Source organism: Gekko japonicus, unplaced genomic scaffold (assembly GCF_001447785.1).
Source record: "Gekko japonicus isolate JY-2015 unplaced genomic scaffold, Gekko_japonicus_V1.1 scaffold4327, whole genome shotgun sequence".
NCBI lineage: Eukaryota > Metazoa > Chordata > Lepidosauria > Squamata > Gekkonidae > Gekko > Gekko japonicus.
This window is the reverse complement of record NW_015176104.1, coordinates 39,175-65,567: the sequence shown is the minus strand read 5'-3', so window position 1 is coordinate 65,567 and position 26,393 is coordinate 39,175. Positions and strand designations below refer to the sequence as shown.

The 26,393-nt window shown below is 49.7% G+C and overlaps 2 protein-coding genes across 2 annotated transcripts in view; both read right to left on the bottom strand.

Annotated features, from left to right (window-relative positions):
• LOC107123509 (putative nuclease HARBI1) overlaps positions 1-4,708 on the bottom strand; it is a 7,374-nt gene extending 2,666 nt beyond the window's left edge. The window contains exons 1-2 of the mRNA XM_015426758.1: positions 4,055-4,708; positions 1,160-1,871 (exon numbers count right to left, since the gene is read on the bottom strand). Of these exons, the coding sequence (XP_015282244.1) occupies positions 1,167-1,871; positions 4,055-4,708 (1,359 nt within the window). The 3' untranslated portion in view covers positions 1,160-1,166. The remainder of the gene's footprint in view (positions 1-1,159; positions 1,872-4,054) is intronic.
• Positions 4,709-14,353: 9,645 nt separating this feature from the next.
• Positions 14,354-26,393, bottom strand: part of LOC107123507 (zinc finger protein 2-like) — a 16,139-nt gene continuing 4,099 nt past the window's right edge. The window contains exons 2-6 of the mRNA XM_015426757.1: positions 25,099-25,225; positions 23,504-23,599; positions 20,075-20,242; positions 18,016-18,144; positions 14,354-16,835 (exon numbers count right to left, since the gene is read on the bottom strand). Of these exons, the coding sequence (XP_015282243.1) occupies positions 15,667-16,835; positions 18,016-18,144; positions 20,075-20,242; positions 23,504-23,599; positions 25,099-25,225 (1,689 nt within the window). The 3' untranslated portion in view covers positions 14,354-15,666. The remainder of the gene's footprint in view (positions 16,836-18,015; positions 18,145-20,074; positions 20,243-23,503; positions 23,600-25,098; positions 25,226-26,393) is intronic.

Sequence of the window (26,393 nt, the reverse complement as noted above, 5' to 3'; positions counted from 1 at the left end):
CGGGAAGCCCTGGGAATAGTATGGGGGGGGGGGGTGTTTGGTGCTCCATAGATGGCAATCCTTCTATTTGGGGAAGCATCCAACTGGATCCAAGCTCCTGACCTGTCGTATAAGCAGAGAAGACTCCCACAGCCACCAGCTACGGATGGGCAGGGGGGCACTCCTCCCTTGACTAGGGGGTTGGAGCCAGTGTGCCCTCTAAGCTGAGTTAGTATGCGCTAACTCACAGTTTTTTAGCCCTCTGGCTCACACGTTTCTGTCTTAGCTCGGGAAAGATGGCTCCAGCCCAAACGAATCGATGCAGGAGCCACATCCCTTGCTCACAGCTTTAATGCCAGGAGCTCACAATGTATAATGCCAGTAGCTCACAATGTAGAATTTTTGCTCACAAGACTCCACAGCTTAGAGGGAGCATTGATTGGAGGAGAGGCTGAAGAGTCTGGGGCTTTTCAGTTTAGAAAAGAGATGCGTAAGGGGAGGGGATATGGTAGAGGTTTGTACCATTATGCCCAGGGTGGACAGAGTGGACAAGGAGAAATTTTTCTCCCTCTCCCAAAAGACTAGAACTCGAGGGCATCCAATGAAGCTGATGGGCAGTAGGTTCAGGACAGACAAAAAAATATATTACTTCGCACAGAGAGTGAGCAACATGTGGCATTTGCCGCCAGGGGATGTAGCGATGGCCACAGGAATAAACAGCTTTAAAAGGAGATTAGACAGATTCATGGAGGATAAGTCTGTCAATGGCTAGTAGCCATGGTGGCTGAGGGGAACCTCCATGTTCAGAGAATCCCAGAACCAGGAGGCAACATGGAGGGAAGGCCTCAATGCCCTGCTGTTGGCCGTCCAGAGGAACTGGCTTGCCTACTGTATGAGATTGGATGCTGGACTAGAGGGACCATTAATCTGATCCAGCAGAGCTCTTCTTATGTTCTTATGTTCTTCCTCCCTATACTGATCCAGCAGAGCTCTTCTTATGTTCTTCCTCCCTATATCTAGAGACCCACAAGCAGATATTTGGGGGGGGGGGCGATCTCCTTTAAAGAGGCAGGTGCAAAAACTATGTAATCAGTCGTGAGTCTCAGCAAGAAAGGCAGACTATAAATAACCTAAATAAAATAATAGATAAAAATATGAGAAAGTAAAGCTAATGTCAAACCTGGAGCTCACGGCCCAGTCTGAGGCGTCTGCATGAATGTGGAGATGGCGTCCCGCACGCTGTTCCCTGCTGCAGAACAGCAGTCGTCGTCACTGCACTGATATGTTCCTTCGTCTGCTGGGGAAAGCACAGCCTGTGTCTCGCACAAGTCTCCTTGGACAACGTGCCCTCTCTCCTCACAGATGTTGTGCAGGATCACACAGGCCATCACCACCGCTGTGGCATTCTCCTCAGTCACAGGGAGCACCGTCATGCACCGCCAGCGGGCCCTGAGTCGCCGGAAGGCACACTCAACCACACTGTGGGCCTTGCCGAGGCGGTCATCGAAGAGGGACCGACGGCTGTCGTCAGGGTCCCTGTAGGGCTTCATAAGCCAGCGCCGCATCGGATAGCACCCCCTGGTCACAATCAAAGGCGGAACTTGCACGCCCCCAATGGCGATTGTCGGATTCCCGGGCACGAAAGCTCCAGCATCCATAGCTGCGCAGACGGAGGAGTTCCTGAAGATGTGGGCATCGTGATTAAGGCTGCTCCATCCAACCTCCACGTCGATGAAGCGACCGGTGTGGTCCGTTATCCCCTGAAGGAGGACGGAGCAAAGCTGCTTCCTGTACTCTTCGGCCTGTCGAAGCGGGGCTCTGATGGGGATGAGGGTCTCGCCGAGCGCCCCGATGCAGTGCGGAAAGCCCAGGTGTCCGAAGCCGTCCATGATCTGAGCAGGAAAAGGGGAGAGAGAAGCCAGGCTGAAAAGGCAGCAGAAGCCGGTAAAGGGAACATCCCTACAGACACCAGCTGTGGCAGACCCAGTCCTTTATGGACTACAGAAGAGGGAAATTGAGCATGCCAATTCCCCTCATGCTCTAGGAACGCCATGCATGAAATTGGGCGCGTGGGGCAACCGTCTTATTTTTCCATAAGTGGGACACGTGAAGAAACCAAAACCAAAATGTGCAGAGGAACATCACCCACTAGCCTACGTGCCTCTATTTACAAAACAGAGAGAATGACAGCCCTGACTGGGATAACCCAGAATAGTCCGAGCTGGTCAGATCTTGGAAGCTGAGCAGGGCCGGCCCTGGTCCGTACTTGGATGAGAAGCCACCAATGAAGTCTAGGGTTGCTGCGGAGAGGCCAGCAATGGCAAACCAGACCTCTGCTCATCTCTTGCCCTGAAAGCCCCGTGAGGGGTCACCACAAATCAGCTGCTGATACTGCTTCACACCCTTAGAGAAGATAATGGGAAAAGGATAAATCTACATGCCAAACACACTCTGAGCAGGACAGAACAGACTCTGAGTCCAGGGGGGCACCTTTAAGACCGACAGAGATTTATTCAGGGTAGAAGCTTTTGTGTACATGCACACGTTTTGTGTACACAGGCAAAACCAAAATATATATATAGCATTCCGATTATCGAAGCATTAAAAACCCAACCAGTAAAAACCCGGAGCATAAACACACTGTAATGAGTTCAAGTTATATGTGTGTGTTTCTTTAAATGGTTGGTAAGTGTCAGAAGAACAAGGGGAGTGTACGAGGGAGACGAGTGAGTGAGGTGATTGGTTGGTGACGGAATGTGTGCGGGTGGAGCTAGGGTGGGTGTGTGGAGAGAGAGAGAGAGAGAGAGAGAGAGAGAGAGAGAGAGAGAGAGAAGGCGGAGTGTTCAGTTTGAAGTTAGAACTTTGAAGTCAGCAGGCAGTAGCTGTCAGTTGTGGTCAATCTACACAGAGTCTGAGAAGCAGTTTTCCAGTTGGAATCATATAGAGGTGCTGTGATAGGCATTAAGGTTCTAAATGGGTAAAATGCTAAATGCTGACAGGCAATTATACTGCAGTGACTGCTTGTTCTTGCCAGTTGTAATCGCGCATGCCTCTGATGTCAGTTTGCTTGAGTTAGTCAGAGACCTGAGTAAAAAGTGAAAGATTTTACTGAGCATCTTAACAAAAACATATTGTAACCAAAACACTTCTTCTACCAATAAAGTTTTATCTTGTTTAGTGTTAACCCAGAGTCTTATCCTCAGAACCACGTAGTCCAATGAAGGAGTCTTAGAGCTTGGGCACAACACTCTGGGAAAGGTTAGTTAAAGACTGGAATTAAATTCCTGGTGGCAACGATAAATACTTTGAGTGAGAGAAAGAAACAACAAACCATTTAGAACTACATCACACCTAACCACACAAAATAAGAGAAAGGTACCATCACACACCGAGCGCTGATAGTCCCTTGGACTGCAAGGAGATCAAATCAGTCAATCCTAAAAGAAATCAACCCTAACTGTTCCCTGGAAGGCCAGATACTGAAGCTGAAGCTCAAATACTTTGGCCACCCAATGAGAAGGGAGCACTCACTGGAGAAGACCCTGAGGCTGGGAAAGATTGAAGGTCAAAGAAGACGGGGACGGCAAAGGATGAGATGGTTAGACAGTGTTATCGAGGCAACAAACATGAAATTAAGCAAAATCCGGAGCATGACGGAAGACAGGAGGGCCTGGTGCGACTGAACAACAACAAAACCATCACACACACATTTAAAAACCTAGAGCACAAAATGTTTGCCAGCCTCAAACGATCCTATCAGTCTTCAGGCCAGAAGACTTTAAAACAATTAAAATGATCAAACCCCTTAGTTAGAAGCTTGAGTAAGTATTGGCATGGTACCTGAAAGACATCAGGGGTAAGGGCCAGGCAAGCCTCAAGGGGATGGATCCTCCACAGGCAAGGTGTCACCATGGGAAAAGCCCTGTGTCTGATCATCACCCACGGGTTATGAAGTGCAGCCATTTTGGACACACTGTATTGTTATAGCAGTTAATGGAAGGAAAAAAATGGGGGGGGGACTCCAGATTTAGGAAAAGCCCCAGGAGCACCAACAGTGATGCGATGGCAGTCTTACCTTATCCACCTCACCAAGGCACACAGTCTTACGAAGGAGGTCAACATCTATCGCGAAGCACACCTCCAAGACTATCTCCGCCACAGTAGACCGGGCAACACCAAACTGCTGGCCCACAATGCGGTAGCACTCCTTGTTGGCGAGCCACCACACCGTGATTGCGACCCTCTTCTCCGTCGCTATCGGTGCCCTCATGACCGTGCGCTGGCGCTCGATCCGCGGCCTGAGGACCTCCACGATGCTGAACAGCGTCCCTCGGCTCATGCGGAAGTTCTCGATCCACCTATCGGCATCCCAGACTTCCGCGACAAACTTCTCCCACCAGTGCTTGCGGCAGGGGTACACCCACCAGCGACGGGGGTTACCCACTTCAGCAAGGGCATACCAGTGCGGCCTGACCAGGCGTTTCCGGGGAAACCTGGCAGCGTAACGGGGACGTCTTCTCCCCTTGCTGCGGAGAACCTTGCGGTAGGAGGCAATCCATTCCCGAGATCTTTTCCGCCTCTCGTGTTGGTGACGCAGAAGCACCAGACAAAGGTCCAAGCTGCTCCTCAGAGCACAGAGCATGACATCCAGCAACAATCGGTAGAAACTGAGGAGAGGGGATATCTTGGCTTGGCCGCTGGCCTCCGACCACGCACTTTCTCCATCCATGCTTTAAAGGTTGCACAAACACACACACGAAACTGGCTTCTACAGAATCAGACCATCAGTCTATCACGGTCTGGTGGCCACTCTCAGAGGGTCTCAAATGGAAGTCTTTCACATCGCTTCTCAACCGATCCTTTTAACTGGAGATACCAGGGGCTGAACCTGGGACGTTCTGCATGCCAAGCAAATCCTTTACCACTGAGCTACGGCCTGCAGGTCAACTGGAAGGATTCGCCACACTTTGCCAACGTTTCAGGCTCCAGGGGACGGGACCTAAACGTGCCGCTGATGATTCCCAACTGCACAGTGCAGAGATTTTCCCCACGTGCTGGGTAAAATGGAAACAAAGCAGGCAGTGTTTCAGGCAGAGGAATACTCCAGGTGTAGCTGGCATGGCATAGTAGTTAAAGCAGCAAACGTAGGCCTCAGAGAGTGGGTTTCGAATCCCCACTCTGCCATGGAAGCCTGTCACAGGTGACCTTGGGCCCATCACAAACTCTTGGCCTCTCTTGCCTCCCAGACTTCTTGTGGCAGGGATAAGGTGGAAGGGCTTTCCCTTCCCCTCCCCACAACAGACACCCTGTGAGGTGGGTGGGGCTGAGAGAACTCTGACACAAACTGCTCTTTTTCAAGGACAGCTGTGCCAGAGCTTGTGACTGACCCAAGGTCACATCAGCAGGTGCAAGTGGAGGAGTGGGGAATCAAACCCGGTTCTCCCAGATTAGAGTCCGCACACTTAACCACTACACCAAACTCTAGGGCCAATATGAGTTGGTGTGGAGCATGTGAAGAAGGCAAGCGTCTCAGGGGGGAAAGATGGAAGACAGAATAAATGTGCCCAGTACCTCAGTATGTGAAAGCTTTGTTGTCCACACGCATGCCTCTGCATCCACCGTGGCGATGAAAACAGCCCGGCGAATCCTCTCAGCGCCAGTGCTTCCCCTGCCCTCCGTCTCCCCACCCCGCCGCAACTAGCGTTCACAGAGACAGACCACCCCTGAACACAGACGTTCCATTTCGCTCTCTCACCCAGCGCCCGCTCCGCCAATTTCCCTGCCCCCCTTAGAGACCCGTGCCGCTAACGGCCTTCGCTACACCTTGTGGCGGTGAGTTCCGTTCGCTGCGGTAAGTGAACCCCTTTGTAGACCGGGCGACCCGCAATCCTGGCTCCAGGAAGCTGACGAAGGTTCACTCGAGCGACTTCCTCCACGCCGTGCCCTGTTTTCTAAAGCCTCTTCGCCTCTCTTGAACTCATCTTTCCCTCCTCTCGAAAGCCCTTCTTTCTTCTGCTCACGAAGAACTCGGTCATGAATCCAGTATCCCGCATTGCACGTGGATACCTCCGGGTCGCCGCCGATGACGTGCTCAGCGGCGCCCTTCCTTCTCCGCGCGCAAAAGAGGAGAATGACGCTGGAAAAGAGCAGGCAGCGGCCAGCCTCCGAGCGCTCTGGCTTCTCCCCGCAGCACTACTTCCGCTGGCCAGAGAGATCGGGTACCTAGAGAGGCTACACTTTAGGGCTGGGGGGAGCCAATAACGAGTTGCACTTCCTGTGTCGTTCCTCCCCTTTTGCCTTCTAGCCCGGCCGGCTTTCTCTGTAAGCGGCAGTTGGGCTTGCTGCTCGGAGAGCAGCGACCCATAGCGGGGGAGGGCAACGGTGGAGGGTAGGGTCGCCAGCTCCGGGGTGGGGAGTTCAGGAATGGAGCCTTGGGAGGGCAGGGTTTGGGGAGGGGACGGACCTCAGGAGAGTATAATGCCATAGAGGCCACATCCTCCAAAGCAGCCGTTTTCTCCGGGGAAGCTGGTCTTTGGAGTTCAGCCGTAATTCCGGGGGATCCCCAGGCCCCACCTGGACCTTGGCAACCACAGTGGAGGGGGGGAATGCAGTAGCTCGAATAGGCTGGGGAAATTTATAAAGGAGTTCCTGCTACAAAAAGAGCCCTGAATTTGCCGCAACGCCCCAACTCAAAGTGTCACATTAAAAACGGGCGAGCTCGATTTTCTTTCTTTGGGTGGTGCTAGAGGTGGGGCAGAGTTATCGCTGGCGCGTTTTTTTCTCCCCATCTTTTCTCCAAGCGGCTCAGAGAAGGGCGCGGTGGTCCTAGCCTCACAACAACCCTGTGAGGCGGGTGAGGCTGAGATTGTGGCTCAGAGTTGCAGAGCAAGAAGATCAAGGTGCCATCGTACATCAGATCGGTGGTTTTTGGGTCCAGAAAAAAAGTTTCACCTTTTCATTCGGATTGCCAGACTGCAGCGATCAGTTCCCTGAGAAGTAATTATAGATTCAGGTGGGCAGATGTGGTGGTCTGAAGTGGCAAAACAAGTTTAAATCCAGTGGCACCTTTAGGACCAAACAAAAGTTTTATTCTGGGGTTAGCTTTCATGTGCAGGCACACTGAAGACGTATCTGAAGAAGTGTGCCTGCACATGAAAGCGTATATCCATGCGGAATTCCCTGCCTCAGAAAGTGGTAGTGGCTACAGGCATAGACATATTCAAGAGGGGATTGGAGAAACATCTGGAGCAGAGGTCCATCAGTGGCTGTTAACCACAAGGTATAGATAGGAACTCTCAGGCTGGGGCAAGTGATGCTCTGTATTCTTGGTGCTTGGGGGGCCACAGTGGGAGGGGCTTCTGGAGTTCTGGCCCCGCTGGTGGACCTCCTGATGGCACCTGGGTTTTGGCCCCTGTGTGACACAGGGTGCTGGACTCGATGGGCCATTGGGCCTGATCCATCATGGCTTCTCTTATGTTCTTAGAATAAAAACTATGCTGGTCTTAAAGGTGCCACTGGACTCCAGCTTTGTCCTGGAAGAAGTGGTAATGGAGGACGGAGTCTGTGGCATCTCATCCCAGCTGAACTCCCTCCCCTCCCTAAAATCCACCATCCCCAAGCTGGAAGAAGTTACCTTTGACTCATGATAGGTCCTATTGGAACAACTGGGACCTCTGATTTTGATTTCAGAATTTTTCCAAACTAAATTACAGCCGCATGGGATCTCAGTTCAGGCCCATGCAATGAGAGGAGGGTTTTCCCTCATTGGAACTGACCCCATTTAAGCTAGGTTGCTGTGTGAACTGGGGCCAGTCGCACTCTCTCAGCCTACCCTACTTCACAGGGTTGTTGTGAGTATAAAAGGAAGGAGAGGGGAATGATGTAAGCCACTGCGGGTCCCCCGCTGGGAAGAAAGATGAGGTATTAAGAGTGGCGGACTCTAATCTGGAAAACTGGGTTTGATTCCCCTCTTCTGCACATGCAGCCACACTCTCTCAGCCTAACCTACTTCACAGGGTTGTTGTGAGTATAAAAGGAAGGAGAGGGGAATGATGTAAGCCACTGCGGGTCCCCCGCTGGGAAGAAAGATGAGGTATTAAGAGTGGCGGACTCTAATCTGGAAAACTGGGTTTGATTCCCCACTTCTGCACATGCAGCCAGCTGGTGTGACCTTTGGTCAGTCACAGTTCTCTCAGAGCTGTTCTCTCAAGAGCAGTTGTCGAAAGAGCTTTCAGCCCCACCTACCTCGCAGGGCGTCTGTCGTGGGGAGAGGAGGGCAGGAGATTGTAAACCACTCTGAGTGCATAAATCCACTCTCTCCTCCTCCTCATATGGAGAATCTCATGAAGCTGCCTTATACTGAATCAGACCCCTGGTTAAGGTCAGTATTGTCTACTCAGACTGGCAGCAGCTCTTGGGCTTTCACATCACCTCCTACCTGGTCTTTAACTGGAGCAGGTAGGGATTGAACCTGGGCATTTTTGCCATGCCAAGCAGATGCTCTGACGCTGAGCCACAGGCCCTCCATTGAAATCTAACTCTGGTCATTTGTGACGTACCAGTTCAGGCATGTGTGTACTAACTGGAGCTGATTTCCTCCCGCTCCAACCCAGATTATTCAGGGCTGGGATCCTGGTTTGTGGGAGTGGGACTAACTTTCATGGGGGATATGTCCCAGGTTCAATGTCATTGGGAGATTTTCTTGCCTGCTTCCCCTCAGTACAATCCCGGTATGTTCATGTGCCTCCCAGTTTCTCACCCTTTTTTCCTCCAGTTGTTCCCCAACTTGCTTTGGTATGACGTTTTAGGAAGAGCACCACAAACCTTAATGGAGGATATGTGGGTGGGAATGTTTGGATTTTCCCAGTTCTTCCCACACGGCAGCCATTTCCCCATCCCCTGTCCCTGCAGCAGTCATGCCCTCCCCCTGCCACCAGGGGTCTTGCTTTTTTAAATTGGCAAATGAATATTGTTATATTGGTAGAACAATCTGTATATCATGTTCTTTGAATTCTCAGCTTTGTTTTCTCTAGCCCGTTGTGGAGAAACAAGGGAGAAAGGCATATCTCTGCAGCAAAAGGCACTAAAAAAAATTTTAGTTGAAAACTTGGGATTCAGAGCATTTAATACATAGGCTGCTATAGCATTATGATAATGAATTTGTTTTTTAAAAAATCTCTTTTGGGTAGAATGATCATGGCTAGGATAGGGAAATGACAGGAAGACCCTGCCATGTGCTATCCATTACCATTGTGGAACTGGGAAACTGGAAGCCTGTCCCCCAGTGGAAAATACCTGCGTCCAATGCTCCCTCTAAGCTTTGGAGTCTTGTGAGCAAGAAATCTACCTTGTGAGCTACTCGCATTAAAGCTGTGAGTGAGCAATTTGGCTACTGCATACATTAGTTTGCTCTGAAGCCATCCTTCCTGAACTAAGACAAAAATGTGTGAGCCAAAGGCTAAAAAACTGTGCGCTAGCTCACCCTAACTCAGCTTAGAGGGAACACTGTGTGTCACAGATAACTGGGGTTGGTTTTCACCTGTCATTCTGAGGGGGGAGAAGACCCATCTGTGAACTCAGCGACAAGACAGCACACATTTTTACTTAAGAACAACGTGCCATCGCATTGCAATCGATTCATAGCAGCCCCCATCCAGGAGACGTTCAAGGCAAGAGATGAGCAGAGGTAGTTTAACTTCTTTGAGGTTAATCTGTTCACAATAAATGTACCTACATGAATAGGTCATGTAAGATATGCTTCTGTTTTTGTAAGTAAAATTTCTTTCTCGTTACCATTGGAGTCAGATCATCTTTATAATTTGAACAGCATTTTCCCTTAACTGGGAAACGTGGAGGATCTGGGATACTGCATAAAACTTTGGTGCTTCCGAGTCAAAATGATTTCTTTAATTTCTTTATTTTTACATTTTAACCCACTACAAATAAGGGTCCAGAAACTGCTTCCTCCATCATAGAAGGATACTCAGCTTGCAGCATCCCGGCATTTTGTGAGTGCCCGTGGCAGCCATTTTGTGATCAGCCCACCTCTCAGTGCAGCACTTTTATGATCAGTCCCAACTCTTGTGGTAGCCATTTTTTGTGGTCAGCCCACCTCTCAGCGCAGCCCTTTTATGATCAGTCCCAACTCTTGTGGCAGCCATTTTGTGATCAGTCCCGCCTCTCAGGGCAGCCATTCTGTGATTGCTCCTACCTCTTGTGGCTGACATTTTGTAGTGTTACCCACTGTCCTTTCTCAAAGGTCCCAAAGTTTCTGACGCTCAACAGGTCTGGGGAGCCCCAGGGCAAGGATTGCCAGGTCCCTCCTGGCAACTGGCAGGGGATGCGGGGCGGACTTACATGGAGAAAGAGAAAGACCTTGTCTCCCCCATTGCACAGGTAAATAACAGCTTCTACCATAGAGTTTTTGCCCAAATACCAGAGTGTTTCCTAGACACTGCTGGAATGATGACGTCATGTCCTGTGCAACACCAGAGAATGACTCCTAGGCCTTCTCCTTTCTCCTGTTAAATCCCATCCACTGGCCAACTAATCAGCAACTAGAGGTAGGTCTGGGTGGCAGGGGACCCCCACCTCCACTGGGGAGTCTGGCAAGTCTACCCGGGGCTACATTCTAGGAGTGATACCCTCCCTATCCCTGCTAGAATGATGACGTCATGTCCTGTGCAACACCAGAGAATGACTCCTAGGTCTTCTTTCTCCTGTTAAGTCCCATCCACTGGCCAACTAATCAGCAACTAGAGGTAGGACTGAGTGGCAGGGGATCCCCACCTCCACTGGGGAGTCTGGCAAGTCTACCCAGGGCTACATTCTAGGAGTAATACCCTCCCTCCCTATCCCTTGCCTCGGCCTGACAGGACAGGCAGGCTGGAATTCCCTACTCCAAAATGTTATCTCGGATGTGATGCAGGGGGTTACCTCCAAAATTCAGAGACCAGCTTTTGTGTGTAACACCACACTAGGCAGGCAGAGGTGGTAGAGTTGCCAGCTCTGGGTTGGGAAATACCTGGAGATTGGGTGGGTGGTGGGTGGGAGGGAGGGACAGCACTTCAGCAGGGTAGAATGCCATAGAGTCCACCCTCCAAAGCAGCCCTTTTCTCCAGATGTCATCTGGAGGCTGGCAACTGTGCGGTGGTCAGAACGTTGACCTGGGAGCTGAGAGACCAAGGTTCAAATCTCTGCTCGGCCATAAAGCTTCCCGGTTACCCTTGAGCTAACTGTTACCTCTCCACCTAACCTACCTCGCAAGGCTGACATGACGACGAAATGAAGACAATAAACGCTGCTCCGAACTCGTGGGAGGAGGAATGGGATAAAAATCAAAGACTTTAATACTAGGCCTCGGTGGGGGGAATTTACTATCCCTTATTGTTTATTTACCAATACACAAAAGATGGATACAGTACAGTCCTCTTTAAATTACCATGCATAACAAAAGTCAGTCACTTGGGACACACAGCTATGTAAAAAGACGTACACACAAAACTCCCCCGCAGCGTGAGGGCTGAGCAGGACACAAAGGGGCCAATTTAGAGATGGCCGTCTCCATTGGGTTGCGATACCGTGCGGGAAAAGAGGGGGGGGCTGTACGAGTGAAGAGTAATTTGCCAATTGCTGACAAAGCCATAGGCCAAGGCCTTTAAAGTTGTTCATTCGCCTGTCTTTGAAGTGTTGCAGCAAGTTCAATTTTCAGTCTTCCAGACCTCCCACCCCTAATTTATCCAAGGCAACATGGCAAGTTTCCCCTCCTTCTCATCGGATTTTGCTTGCCTCCACTCATATCGCATAGCGTATTCTAGGCAGATGCTCTTTACTGCACAACAGGCATATTCAAACAGTGTAAGTGAAATGGCATTAAAATGAGGTTTCAAAAGGATATAAGCAGTTAACAATATGAACTAAGCAAGGATGATTAAAAATACTATTATAAAAAAGACCCAAAATAAAAGATGATACAGAATGTATTGCGTTAACAGTCAAAAGTCAGAAAGTCACTGATGTTTTGGGATGATCCTCAGAAGCTATGAGGGAAACATCATGGTAATTTGATAAAATTCTGACATTGGCCGGTAAGTCTCAAGATCATCCAGAGCCTTCAGTAAATGATTGAATTTCATCATTTCATCATTGTTTCCATCGTCGTTTGCTACTGATTTGTTTACAGATCAAGCTTCACAAATCCCATCATTTCCAGTTATGTTCTGGTAAATCTCAAGATTAACCAAGTTAACCAAGTTTCTTCAGAACATAAAAAAATGAAATTGGAGAAAAGTTGGCATTAACCGTGACAGAGATGTGCATTTCCAGCATTCATTGGGACACTTTAAGAAAATGCCAAAATACTTCAAACAAAAAAATGAGCTATTCTCCAGTTACTTCTATAAATAAACATGAACATTTACTATGACAGCCATGGAAGCTTACAGCATTTTGAAGAAAAGAATCCCATTTTCAAATCTACTATCTCCCACTCCAACTTCTACTCTAGATATCCCTTCGGTGAGAGATGGTTCATAAATAGTTCAGATGGTCATGCATTTATAGCCCCTCATATATTTGCAAGTTTTTGTTTTAAACTTACAGGAAGTTCAACGGTTATAAGATCTTGCATGTCCACAAGCTTAATCTAACTCATAAGGCTTTTGTGGAAGAGAATACACACCCCAGAGACCCTTTCTTTACACTTCTCTGCCCTTTAGTACTGTTCAAAAAATCTCATGCATTTCCCTCCCTTCTTGCCCCCCCCATTAGCTTTGCTCTAGCCTATTTTACAAATCGAGAACTTAGAAACGAAGGAGAGAGTGAGCGCCCCCCACCAAAGGGGCAACCATCCCACGCTCCGCAGCAGTGTCAAAATAATCACGTTTCCATGCTTTTTACAAAAGAGAGCACCAGTCACAGGGTTAAATTAAGAGAACTCAGCTCCACAGCTTGATGAATTCTGGCTTCTCGCTCACGTTAACACCCGCCTGTTTCTTCTTTTTACGACTTTTCTTCTGTAGAAAACGCCCCTAGTTGGTTCCTCTGAGACCTGTTTGCAATCGCAGAATTCTTGGGATGTACAGAACCCTCCAGGAGGCCCAGTTCACACATGCAGAAGGAGGTGGCAGAGAGGGCAGACTGGACTGCACTGTTCCAGACAGTGGGCAGTAGAGCACAGGTGGGAGTGCTCCCCCCATGTCAAAAGCCCTCTGTCAGTAGAAAACCCAGCTTCGCAAGCCAACAGAGGTAGTTAAAACCTTTATTCCTTCAATGCTACTTTTCTGCTTGCGGGGAGTTTTTAAAAAAAATTACAAAGCAACGTTCAATGCCGGTCTCCATTGCCTGCAGTCTACTACCCATCTCATTCTCCAGCATGGGTGATCCAAGTCTGAATTTATATTTCCCAGATGTCACAATCCAATGCCAAACTGAGCGTAGTCACAGTCCGCTCCTTAACCACGTTTGTCCAGCAACAAATCCCCCAGATGTCAGTGGAATTTACTTCCAAATAGACATGTTCGGGATTGTAGCACTAAGTCTGTCGATACCAGTGCGCTGGACAGCTTCAGCCCAGGTGTGCTTACTCAAAAGTACGCCATGGCGACTCCAAGGAGATTTACGGTCAAGCTGCAGGCAAAACTGCAGGCATCTAATTGAACTCTAAAGAACAGTCACAATCCCCCTTCCCAACCCATGCCGTTTGGGGGAGGGGGAGGGGGGCTTTTTAAATAATTAAATGACCAGCCTGGGGAGTCAGTCCTGACACTCCAGTATCGCCTATATAGCTTGACTTGAAGTCTCACTGGACTTGCTTCTCTGCATCCAACCACACAGTATGGAGCACTAAAACAGCAGTCAAGTCTTTGGACTCTGGGCAATTTTGGCCACTTCTCTGCTCCCACTGCAGAGTCCGCTCTTTTTGTAGCAGGTACTCATTTGCATATTAAGCGACACACCCCTAATGTAGCCAATCCTCCAAGAGCTTACAGTAGCTCCTGTAAGAAGAGCTCTGTAAGCTCTTGGAGGATTGGCTACATTAGGGGGATGTGGCCTAATATGCAAAGGAGTTCCTGCTACAAAAAGAGCCCTGCCCGAGACACCCCTCTCCACTTTGCCTCTGCTACTGTTCTTAGGAACAAAATTTGTTCCTCCAGGAACAAAATTTTCAGGTGTGTGTGTGGGGGGGGGGTCCTCAGATGGCAGTGGTGGGAGAGGGAAGTGGGACAGTGCCATTCCATGAAGTCCATGGATGGTTTGATACACACGGCTGTGACATATTTTGGAGTAGACACGCCTGCACTGTTTCCCTGATTAGAAATGCCTCCCCCCCCCGTCACATTAAGCCTGTATAGGGAAATATTAACCCCCCCCCCAGCATCACAGTCCCAATCCAGTTCTCCCCTCCCCCGGGGGGCCTTTTTAAAGGGCAAATGACACCCCTAGATTTCCATACCCAACTCCAGCATCACACCCTTACAGCTAATCTCTATTGAATTGCGGCTGAAACACGAATCTTCTGTGTGTATTAAAAAGCATGCCAAAGCTTTGGGAAATACCATACGCTCTCTCTCTCATATACATCTATATGCTCAGTTTTCAGAAATATATTTCATGGGGGGTAGCTCTTATCCCAAAACTGAATACCTGGAGGCCGGTTCTATGAAAGGGAGCCATTCTCTGTTCCTGAATTCAAAGGGTTCCTAGGCCTGTCTGAAATTTTTGGCCCAGGTGGTTAAACAGCTTGGAGCATAAGATTTAAAAGAACTGTATGAATTTACTTTTTTTAAAAAGTAATTTCTTGCACTGTACACCCTTATGGGATTCTGGTTGGTACATTTCCACACGCCTTCCACCCACATTTTTTTGAAAGCAAATTTCTTCTGATACGAGAAGCTACATTCCAATATATTCCTGATACCTTTTTAGATATACGCTGTGGCAAATTCAACAGTCTACTTCCTCATCTAGTCATCCAAGAAACGACAAGCCTTTTTAGACATCCCTTTCAGAGGTGGTGTTGATCAGAACAAGTCAAAGATACCCGTTTCTAATTTGTCTTTTCCCTCAAGTCAAATATGACCCAATCTGAAAATCTTACAAGGAGAAAGGGGGAAGAGGGGGCAAAGATCTTTACAGCCCTCGTACCATGGTCAGGTCTTCCAGGGAGACGATTTCCAAGCCACGCCACAGGCTGTCAAATCTCAGTCAATCTAAATAGTGTTGTGAAATGGAAAGTCTGAACCTTCCATTGAAGGCCCTTCAAAATTGCATAATCTCCAATGCTCCCTGATCTGTCTCGTTTCCATTACCAAGGCATGCATTGCTACGGGAACTGTCAAGAAGCAGATCGCCCCAATAAATATAGATAATGGATGCCGGCCAAGAAGACAGAGGAGGGAAATATAACAGACTCCATGCCGTCTTTCAGTACTGGAACTAAAACGGCATCTTCCTAGAGACTCTTCTATCTGTATTTTTTCCCCCTCCATTTGTGCCAGTCCTTGGGAGCAGATCCATTTGTATAAGACTACCTCGTTGAGGGTGGAGAAATTTAATCTTCGACCCACGGTCACTTTGAGGAGCATCTAGACACCGTTCGGAATCCTCTCATGACCGGACTGTAATGCCCGACGGGGGGAAGTCTCATCTGAAAGAAAGAAAGGAAACCCCCTCCTGCGTACCGAGTGCTCACAGGGTGATGGTCCGGTCCTCCGGGAGTTCTTTCATAACTAAGATGGCTTGATCTCCGACGGGAGACTCCGCGATAGTCCAGACATTCGTAATGCCACCTCCTCCTCCCGTATCTGTGGAAGGGGAGTACGACGTGAGCGGCCAGTGGAAGGTTTCTGTCGGGCGAGTGTACCTGTAGTAGCCCTCCTGGGAGAAATCGCCAATGTCCAAGAAGATGTTGGTTCCGATATTGGTTCCGATCGACGCCGCCTTGGCCCTGCGCGAGGTGCCCTTCTGGCGTTGCTCGTGCGTGGCCTGGTGGCGGATCAAGTGCGAGCTCTGGTTGAAGCTCTTCCCGCACTCTGTGCACCGGTACGGCTTCTCCCCCGTGTGGATCTTCTGGTGCCGCAGGAGCGTGGCGAGATCGTTGAAGCTCTTCCCGCACTCCGTGCACCTGTAAGGCTTCTCCCCGGTGTGGATCCGCTGGTGCCGCAGGAGGGTCCGGCGGTCGCTGAAGGTCTTCCCGCACTCCGAGCACTCGAAGGGCCTCTCGCCCGTGTGCACCCGCCAGTGGGCCTCCAGGTTGGATTTGTCACAGAAGCTCTTGCTGCAGCTCGAGCACTTGTAGGGCTTCTCGCCGGTGTGGCTGCGCCAGTGTGTCTTGAGGCTGTACTTGTTGTAAAAGCTCTTGCTGCAGCTGGAGCAGTGGAAGGTCTTCTCCCGTGTCTCCACGTGGGTCTTCTGGTGTGTGATAAGGTTGGTGGTCCGATTGAAGCTTTTCCCACAATCGGGGCACTTGTACGGTTTTTCACCGGTATGGATCCTCTGGTGCCGGAGAAAGCTGGTCTTATCACAAAAGCCCTTGCTGCAGACGGTGCATTTGTACGGCTTTTCCCCCGTGTGGATTCTCTGGTGCACCTTAAGGCTCGACTTACGAGTGAAGCTCTTCCCACAAACTTTGCACTGGTTCTTTCTCTTTCCTTTGTACGTCTTCTGCTGAGCCGGCGTTCCGCGGAAGTCGTTACCCTGGCTATCAGGGGATCTGTTTGTCCACATCCCTGCTGGGTCTTCCTCCTGTCTCTCCGGCCCATTCCGACTCCCGTAGTTCTCGTCTGCATCTTCGTCCTCCGTTTCTTCAGACAACATCTCTCCGGGTTCCCACTCACTCTCGCTCTCCCCATCATCAGCTGGTGGGAAAAAAGGCAGAAATCAGCAAGAGTGCAGGATGAGATATCGAGATGCAAAATTGGAGAGAACACCAAAGACAGAAGGAGCTGAAAAATCTCTACTAATCCCTTGAGAACACATGAAACTGCCTTATATTGAACCAGACCCTTGGTCCATCTCAGTTAGTATTGTCTACTCAGACTGGCAGCTGCTCTCCAAGGTCTCAGGCAGAGGTCTTTCCCATCACTTACTGCCAGATCTTTTAACTGGAGATACCGGGGACTTGAGCCTGGGACCTTCAGCATGCCAAGCAGATGCTCTACCACTGAGCCACAGCCCCTTGAACTTGTCATAGAGCTATAGTGGTGGAGTGGACTAGAACCTGGGAAACTCACTCTGCAAGCTGGCTGGGTGACCTTGGGCTAGTCATATACTTTTAGACTAACCTACCTCACAGAGCTGTTGTGAAGATAAAGTGTAGGGGAGACCGATATCAGATTCCCATTGGGGAGAAAGGCGGGATATAAAGTGGAGGATAACCCAGTGGAGGTGGACTACATTTTTTTTTTAAAAAAAGCTCCTGAACATAGAAAACTAGCATTTCAGGGGTAAAGAGCTCTAGCTTAACCCCTTCCCTAGTTTTCTATGTGGAGGGAGTCTTACTGTAACATTCGGTCCTTGAGAATCAGTGTAGTGGTAGTGCTGAGAATGTTGAACTAGAACTGGGGAAGACCCAAGCTTCACATCTCCCTTACTACCATGAAGTGAAGCTCACTGGGTGACCTCAGGTTAGTCGTTCTCATCCTAACCCACCTCACAGGGTTGTTGTGAAGATGAGGTGAAGGATGGGAGAACCCTGGATAAAGGTCCTTGGAGGACGGTTGGGATAAAAGGGTGACAGACAACCAAGCCCAAGTCCAGTAGCACCTTAAAGACCAAGACAATTTTTTCAGGGTATGAGCTTTTGTGAGACAATGCCCACTTTGTCAGATACAAAAATCTCGTACCTGCTTATGTTATATCTAACAAAGTGACTTTGGGCTCTAGATCCTGGGGAACTGTGTTGGTCTTTAAGGTGCTACTGCACCTGAATCTTGTTCTACTACTACAAACTAACATGGCTACCCACTGGAAACAGCCAACAAGACTTCTCTCAGCGATTTGCCCTGACTTTCTCCCTCTTTTGTAACGGGTACTTACTCTCCGCAGCTTTGGCTGGGAAGGAAACTGTCTCCTGGGACCCTCCTGGTAAAGGCTCTAGTGATTCTTCCAATAGGAGGCCTTCCTGTTGAAAATTCTCTTCCCCGATCCCTGTCACAATGTCATCATCTTTGGGAGACAGAGAGAAAGAGAACCTTGAAAAGAAACCTTTTGGCAGAAATATCTTTATTATCCTAATACCTCTCTATCAAATGATCTATTCGGGGCTGCCAGGCCCCCATCAGCATCATCTGAGCTGCAGTGTCACTTCCAGGGAAAACCTGGAAGTGGCATCAGGTAGCTCTAGGAATTGTCAGAAACACTGTGGTAAAACATGACACCACTTCTCGGTTTTCCTGAAAGTGACATCATCCCCCCATGTTTGGTGTAATGCTTACATGCGCAGACTCTAATCTGTCTGTTGTGGGGAGGGGAAGGGAAAGGAGTTTGTAAGCCACTCTGAGACTCGGAGTGAAGGGCGGGGTATAAATCCAATCTTCTTCTCCTCCTCCTTCTCCTCCTCCTCCTCCTCCTTCTTCTTCTTCCCAGCTAAAATTCCTGCCCATTGCCAGGCATACCCTGGCAGCCCTAAATCTATAAGGTAGCTTATGTCAAAAAGAAAAACCAGCTACACTAAAACGAGTATAAACACATGTTCAAAGAATCTGACAAGTATCCTGTTTGTTTCTGGGCATAATTCAAAGTGTTGGTTATTACATTTCGAATACTAAGCCATTTGAAATCAGGATACTCCCACATTAACTTATGTGGTTGTTATCATCATCCGAGTCAGTTCTCTGTATGAGGCCCACGTTCTGAAATTAGGCAAACAGCTATCGCAGAAAGGCCTTTTTGGTAGTGGCACCCTGATTATAAACATACTGCCAAACCAAGGTCACTCAACATATTCTCTATTATATTTTGACTGCCAGGCCAAGACTTTGTACTACTGGGATATAGTTTTCTGTTGACCTGGCTATTGATTGAATTTATCTGCATTTGTTATTGTTCCATCTACCGGTTAGCTGTTGATTGGACTGAGTTTATTTTTTTCTTTTAAGGATGCAGCTAACAAAAATGAAATTAAAAAATTACATTTAAAAAAGCTTTGAACACGCTGTGCGGAAAAGCCACAGGAGGAAATATATATATATATATATATATATATGTACAGATATTTAAAATCTGCAGCACAGAACACCACCAGATTTATAAACAAAAATATTTATTCACCTTCTCAAAACCCCTATGGAAAAGGCAGGTTTAGTTAGTCCCTCGGAGAGAAAGCCCACTTCCCTCAGTTCTACCCTCTAGGTGCCGATACTGAGCAGGCCGCATCTGATACAAGACAGGAACTCTCAGAAGGGAAGATGGGAATGGGGGGATGTGTTCCTTGGTGAACCGATACGATTACAAATTATCTCCTCACTGCACATGACAGAGATGTTCCCCTGGAGAAAATGGCTGCTTTGGACTGCGGACCCTAAGGAATCATATCCGGCGTGCCCGGCGTCATGACGTCCCTTCCCTGTGACGTGCACGCTGGGGCAGGGTTCCCCCCGGGGCCCGATTCCCCGGCGTCCGGGAACGGGCCTCCGGGGCGGGGGGATTTCTGCCCCCCGAGGGGACTTGGCAGCCCTATGACCTCCCTCTAGGCTTGCCAGCTCCAGGTTGGGGAATACCTGGAGATTGGGGGGGGTCGAGCCTGAGGACAGCTGAGTTTGGAAAGGGGATAGTCTTCAGTGGAGTATAGTGCCATAGAATCCACCTTCCAAAGCGGCCGTTTTCTCCAGGTGAACTGTGCTCTGTTGCCTGGAGATCAGTTGTAACAGTAGGAGATCTCCAGCCACCACCTGGAGGTTGGCAACCCTCCCTCCAGCCCTGCCTTCCCCCCCCCCGGGCTCCACTGCCGAATCTTCAAGGATTTCCCAACCCAAAGTTGGCGACCCAAGTTCTAGGAAAGAGACGTGACCTGCCCCATCGACAGACAACAGGCTCGCTCAAGAAATCCCACAGCGCTCAAGCCCCAAACGGGCCCACCATGGATCTAAGGAGGTACCATTTGGTTTCTTCCTCCACATCTCGGTCAGCTGGCTTTCCTCCTGCATCGTCGTCTCACTCTGGTTCCCCAAGTTCTCCACCTCTTCTCTTCCACTTCTGTCAGACAATGGCTCAGGGGGTCCCGCGTCTCCTTCGCCGTCCCGCGCCCCACCGGTCGGGACACAGCCTGGTAAGAATGCCAGGGGGAAAGAACAGAGCCTCAGAACAAATCCCTTCCCAGAAGCTGTGTGATATTATGGATGGGTATCGGTTTCAATATTCGTCTCTTCATTCTGTAGTGAAGCTACAAGGATGGCAAACCGATAGTACAATACAAATTAGGTGAAATAGTATTAGTAAAAGGTAAAGGTTTCCCTTGCTCGAAAGCCAGTCGAGTCCGACTCTAGGGTTGCGGTGCTCATCTCCGTTTCAAAGCCGAAGAGCCAGCGCTGTCCGAAGACGTTTTCCGTGGTCATGTGGCCGGCATGACTAAACACCAAGGCGCACGGAACGCTGTCACCTTCCCACCGAAGTGGTACCTATTTATCTACTTGCAAGTTCTTGCCTTTGAACTGCTAGGTTGGCAGGAGCTGGAACTAGAGACGGGAGCTCACTCCGTCATGCGGCACACTCGGGTCTTGAACTGCTGAACTACCGACCTTCCACAGCCTGCAGTTCAGCATCTTAACCACTTGGCGGTTGCTAACCTTCAGGTCTCCCAGAATTACAACGGATCTCCATGCCAGAGAGATCAGCTCCCTTGGGGAAAGTAGCTGCTTTGGAGGGCGGACTCTGTGTCATTGTACCCTGCTGAGGTCCCTCCCCTCCCCAAACCCTGCTTTCCCCAGGCTCCGCCCCATGTATCCAAGAATTTCACCAGCTAGGGTTGTCGGTAGGGTTACCCAGGGCTTTTTTTGTAGAAAAAGCCCAGCAGGAACTCATTAGCATAATAGGCCACACCCAATAGCAGAAACTCATTAGCATATTAGGCCACACCCCTGACAGCACAGCTCATTAGCATATTAGGCCACACCCCCTGTTACCAGAAGTGTGGTCATCCAGCCACGCCCACCTTTTGCTTCTTATTCTGTTGGCCTTGTTTGTGGTCAAAACCCAGGGCCTTTTTTGTAGCAGGAACTCCTTTGCATGTTAGGCCACACACCCCTAATGTAGCCAATCCTAATGCGTTTCTGCTGTTGGGTGTGGCTTATTATGCTAATGAGTTCCTGCTGGGCGTGGCCAACTTGGGAGCCAGCCGGAACTCCGTTCCTGTGCGTTCCTGCCCAAAAATAGCTCTGGGGTTACCAGTTCTGGATTGGGAAATACCTGGGGATTTGGGGGTTGGAGCCGGAGGAGGGCCGGGTTTGTAGGGTCCGCAGGTCTGGTTTGGAAAATACCTGGAGGCTGGGGGGGGGGGAAATCCGGGAGAGGGTGGGGTTTGGGGAGGGGAGGGGCCTCAGGATGGCCCAGTGCCACGGAGCCCACCCTTCAAAGCAGCCATTTTCTGCAGGGGAGCTGATCTCTGTCAGCTGGAGATCAGTTGTAAAAGCAGGGGATCTCCAGGCACCACCTGGAGGCTGGCAACCCTACACAGAATTCATCTTTCAAGGCAGCCATCTTCTCCACGTGAACAGATCTCTGTCGCCTGGAGATCAGCTGTAATCTCAGGAGATCTCCAGCCACCCCCTGGAGGTGGCAGCCCCAGTTGCTGGGTCTGGATTGGCAGAGCCTGGAAAGGGCGGAGTCTGAGGAGGGAAGGGAGCTCATCAATTCACCCTCTAAAGCAGCCATTTTCTCCAGGGAAAAGATCTCTGTAGTCTACAGATCAGTTAAAATGCTGGGAGAACTCCAGGCCACACCTGGAAGTTGGTAATCCAAGACCCAATATTAAATTTTTTAATATCATTTTCCCTCTATTTATACTCCACCTGTCTTCCCGAATAAGGTCCCATTCTCTCTCATTTTGTTCCTACAACAACCTATGAGGTAGGGGAGGCTGAGAGCGTGTGACTAGCCCAAGGTCACCCAGCAAGCTTCCAAGACAGACTGGGGATTCAAACTTGTGTCTCCCAGATCCTAATCTGACACTCTAACCAATACACCCCACTGCCTCTCATGTGTGTAGTTTGGCTAGGGTTGCTAGGTCCCTCCTGGCAACCAGCGGGGGATGAGGTGGGGGGACTTAATGGGAGCAGGAGGGAGGCCCACCCAGTCATTGTACAGAGACATGCCTACATCACTGCCCACACGACCGGAAGTGACATCATCACTTCCGGGATGCCGGGATGACACTCTGGTATTTGGGCAAAAACTCTATGATAGTTGGCTTCTACCACAGAATTTCTGACCAAATACCAGAGTGTCACCTCATTGTCCCAGAAGTGATGATGTCACTTCTGGATCACACGGGCAGTGACGATATATCTCCCTCTTTTTCTGGGTGAGTCCAGCTGATCAGCAGTGGGGAGGTGGGGCCTGGCAACCCTAAGTTTGGCCCTTAGCCACGGATGCTAACTGGGCGATGGAGGGAGGAGCCTATGAAAGGGTGCCTCCCTCATGGTCACCTGCTCCAGAAGAGACGCACTGCTGGGAACAAGGGTGAGGCCACACCCAGGAATGTCCCCGCAACAGTGTCAGGGCCTGGCAGGCTCAGGGAACAGGCTACGTCAGGCCAGCTAGGACCTCCTGGGATACGGACGGGCAGGTACAGCAGTCTCTTAAAACCTCAAGGCAGGGCAGGGCAACAGAAGGGTCAACCCGGGCAAGGAGGCCATTGGCTCAGATTCCATTCACTCACCATGGGCCTGCCCCGGAAGAGAGGGCATTGGGGGAGCCCAGTCAGCCCGCCCCCCCCCCAGACAATCCTTTATCAGGCCAGCCCAGGGAGGGCTGAGGAGAAACGGTCAGGCCATGCCTTTGAAGCCAAAGGAGAGGAGGATCGGGATCTGGTTTCCAGCTCTGAGTTCAGAAATACCCGGAGATTTGAGGGTCGAGTTTAGGGAGGGGAGGGACCTTGGTGGGGTATAATACCATACAGTCCACCTAACAAAGCAGCTGTTTTCTCCAGGAGAAGTGGAATAAATGCTTTAAATAACTAGGCGATCTGTGCAGCCTGGAGATCAGCTGGGAGACCTCCAGCCCCCACCTGGAGGCTGGCAACCCTAGATCAGGGGGAAGGCAACCCTCTCCTCGCCCTGTTCTGAGTCTCTTCCTGGGGCGAGACCTGTTTAAAAAAGAAAACCCTTGAGGACGCTACTGCCCTAGACTCCTTCCCAGCAGCACTGCTGGGTCCTGTAACTTTAGGCCAGTCTCACGCACTCTCAGCCTAACCTACCTCGCAGGGTTGTTGTCGTCAGGATGAAATGGAGGAGGTTAAGAACGATGTAAGTGGCTTTGGATCCCTGATGGAGAGAGGAGCGAGGGAATGAACGAGTGAATAAAAACATACCTGCTGGTCTCTCCCCTTCTATAGAGTTTTGGTCAAAGACCTCTTCTTTTTCTTCCAGCCACGAGATGAGGTCAGGTTTGGCCACTGGGGGTCCCTCTAAGGAAGGAAACGAGACCAATTATTTCCGGCTCTTTCCCGTGCGGAAAAATGTTCAGGGAGAGAAAGCCAGTCTATTTCTGAGCTCGGTTTCCAACTCTCAGGAGGCAAAATTCCTCGAAGGGACAAGGGCTTAGTCCCCCCAGGGCTATTTCAAGGGATAAAATACAGATCTCCCGGCATGATCCTCCCCCGCCTTCTCTGAACTTTACCTCGATGTCTACTGAAGGTCCCTGGTCCACAAACTGTTCAGGTATCTGAAGAAGTGAACAGTGACTTACAAAAGCTCCTACCCTGCCACATGTTTTGTTAGTCTTTAAGGTGCTCCTAGACTCTTGCTCTTCCCTGCTGTCCACTTTGTGTCAACAAGGGTGAGGGACAGGGGTCATTTCCTGCTGGAGCACGTTTACCTCGATGTCTACTGAAGGTCCCTGGCCCAGAAACTGTTCAGGTATCTGAGGAAGTGAACAGTGACTTACAAAAGCTCCTACCCTGCCACATGTTTTGTTAGTCTTTAAGGTGCTCCTAGACTCTTGCTCTTCCCTGCTGCCCACTTTGTGTCAACAAGGGTGACGGACAGGGGTCATTTCCTGCTGGAGCACGGGAGCAGTGCTCTGGCAGTAACCAACATGGCTTCTCTTAGGTTCTTATGGCCTGGGCATTTTCTTCTTAAATCCAGGGAGTTGGCAACCCTAACAGTAACAACAAGAAAATAAACTCCATGTAATGCTCCACCCAGCCCACCGCAGCGGGTTGGCTGGGGAGGGGAAGGGGAGGCAGGCAGACAGGCCCCCTTTTTTCCCTGAGCCTCTCCACTTTGGTGGAGAAACTCAGGGAAAGAAGGCATTTTAAACATGCCTCGGTTCCATGCCCGATCTTGCTAAGATCAGGCAGGGAACCCAGGCATGCTTGCATGCCTCTCCTTTGTCAGAGGGTCTGGCATATGCAAATGAGCTCCTGAACCTCTTTTTCTATAAAATGACGCCTGGTGAGGGCCTTCTCAGTGGTGGCCTCTGTCCTGGGGTACCAGCTGCCCGAGGAGGTGTGTGCCTTGCGGTACCTCCCCAGGTACCACAGGGCATGCAAGGCTGCTCTTTTTCATGCAGCCTCTGGATGATTTGGATCCACCAGGCAGCTGGTATGCTTCCACTGTGTCTTCACCATTCACGTATCCTTGACAGTGATCGTTCAGGGGAGATGGAGCAGGGGATAAATTTGATGAATAAATGCATAAATCGGTTTGCACACAGGCTATTGGAAGATACAACAGCTTTCCCTGCCTTTGAGTAGCCTGTCCAGGGGCTGGGGGGGTAACTGGGGGGGCAGAGAGGAGTGCCCGAAACCGGGGGACTCCCGCCCACACCCAGGTGTCTGGCATCCCTAAATGTAACTGAACAAAATTAATCTAATACAATGCAGTACGTTGGAACAATCATTCCAAGTTCCAACCAGCACCAGATTTCATAGGCTCTGTCATGGAAGAGCAAAGAGGTGCTTACCCAGTGAGGCCACGTTCCCATAGTTCTCCACCATGACTTCTCTGTAGAGTGCTCTCTGGCCTGGATCCAGCAGACCCCACTCTCCCTCTGTGAAGCGCACAGCCACTTCCTCAAAGGTCACTGATCCCTAAAGGGAGAAGGAGAAGGAGAAGGTCAGCAACTTTACAAGGCCCGACCAGACCCTATTGTCTCCTTGGGTCACCTTGACAGGAGCAGCAGGATTTGGGGGTGGAGCCTGGGGAGGACAGCTTTAAGGAGGGATCTCAGTGGGGTATCATGCTGTAGAATCATCCCTACAAAGCTACTGTTTCCTCCTTTTGATGAAAGGAGCTTTGGACTCTCAAATGTTTTATACCCTGAATAACTTGGTCACTGTGACGGGGTCTTTAGCTATAGGGGCAGGGGCTGAATTCAGAGTGGACCCGGCCTACTTTGTTGTTTCGAAGGACAAGCCAGGCCTTCCTACAGATTATTACCTTGGGGTCTCATTTAACCTATTATTTGTGTTGGATGAACAGGAAAAGTTAGAAATATTCAGAAAATTAACACTTTATTTTTATTGTACCACAGCAGGTTATTTTATTTATTTATTTATTTCTGCTTTTCATCCCACCCTCCCCCACAAGCAGGCTCAGGGAGGGTCACAACATTCCTAAAACCATACAAAATTTAAAACAGACGGCAATAAGAAAGGCCAACGCTGTGCTGGGGATTATTAGGAAGGGAACTGAAAACAGATCAGCCAGTATCATAATGCTCCTGTATAAATCAATGGTGTGACCTCATTTGGAATACCGTGTACAGTTCTGGTCACCACCACTGTTCCCTCTAAGCTGAGTTAGTGTGAGCTAGCTCAGAGTTTTTTAGCCTCCGGCTCACACATTTTTGTCTTAGCTCGGGAAGGATGGCTCCAGAGCAGACTAATTTATGCAGCAGCCAAATCGCTCCCTCACAACTTTCATGCCAGTCACTCACAAAGTAGAATTTTTGCTCACAACACTCCACAGCTTAGAGGGAACATTGGTCACCACACCTCAGAAAGGATATTATAGCATTGGAAAAAGTGCAGAAAAGGGCAACTAGAATGAGAAAAGGGTTGGAACACTTTCCCCATGAAGAAAGGTTAAAAAGCTTGGGGCTCTTTAGCTTGGAGAAACGATAGCTGAGAGGTGACGTGATCAAGGCTTATAAGATTATGCATGGGATAGAGCAGGTCGAGAAAGAGGTACTTTTCTCCCTTTCTCACAATACAAGAACTTGTGGGCACTCAATGAAATTGCTCAGCAGTCGGGTTG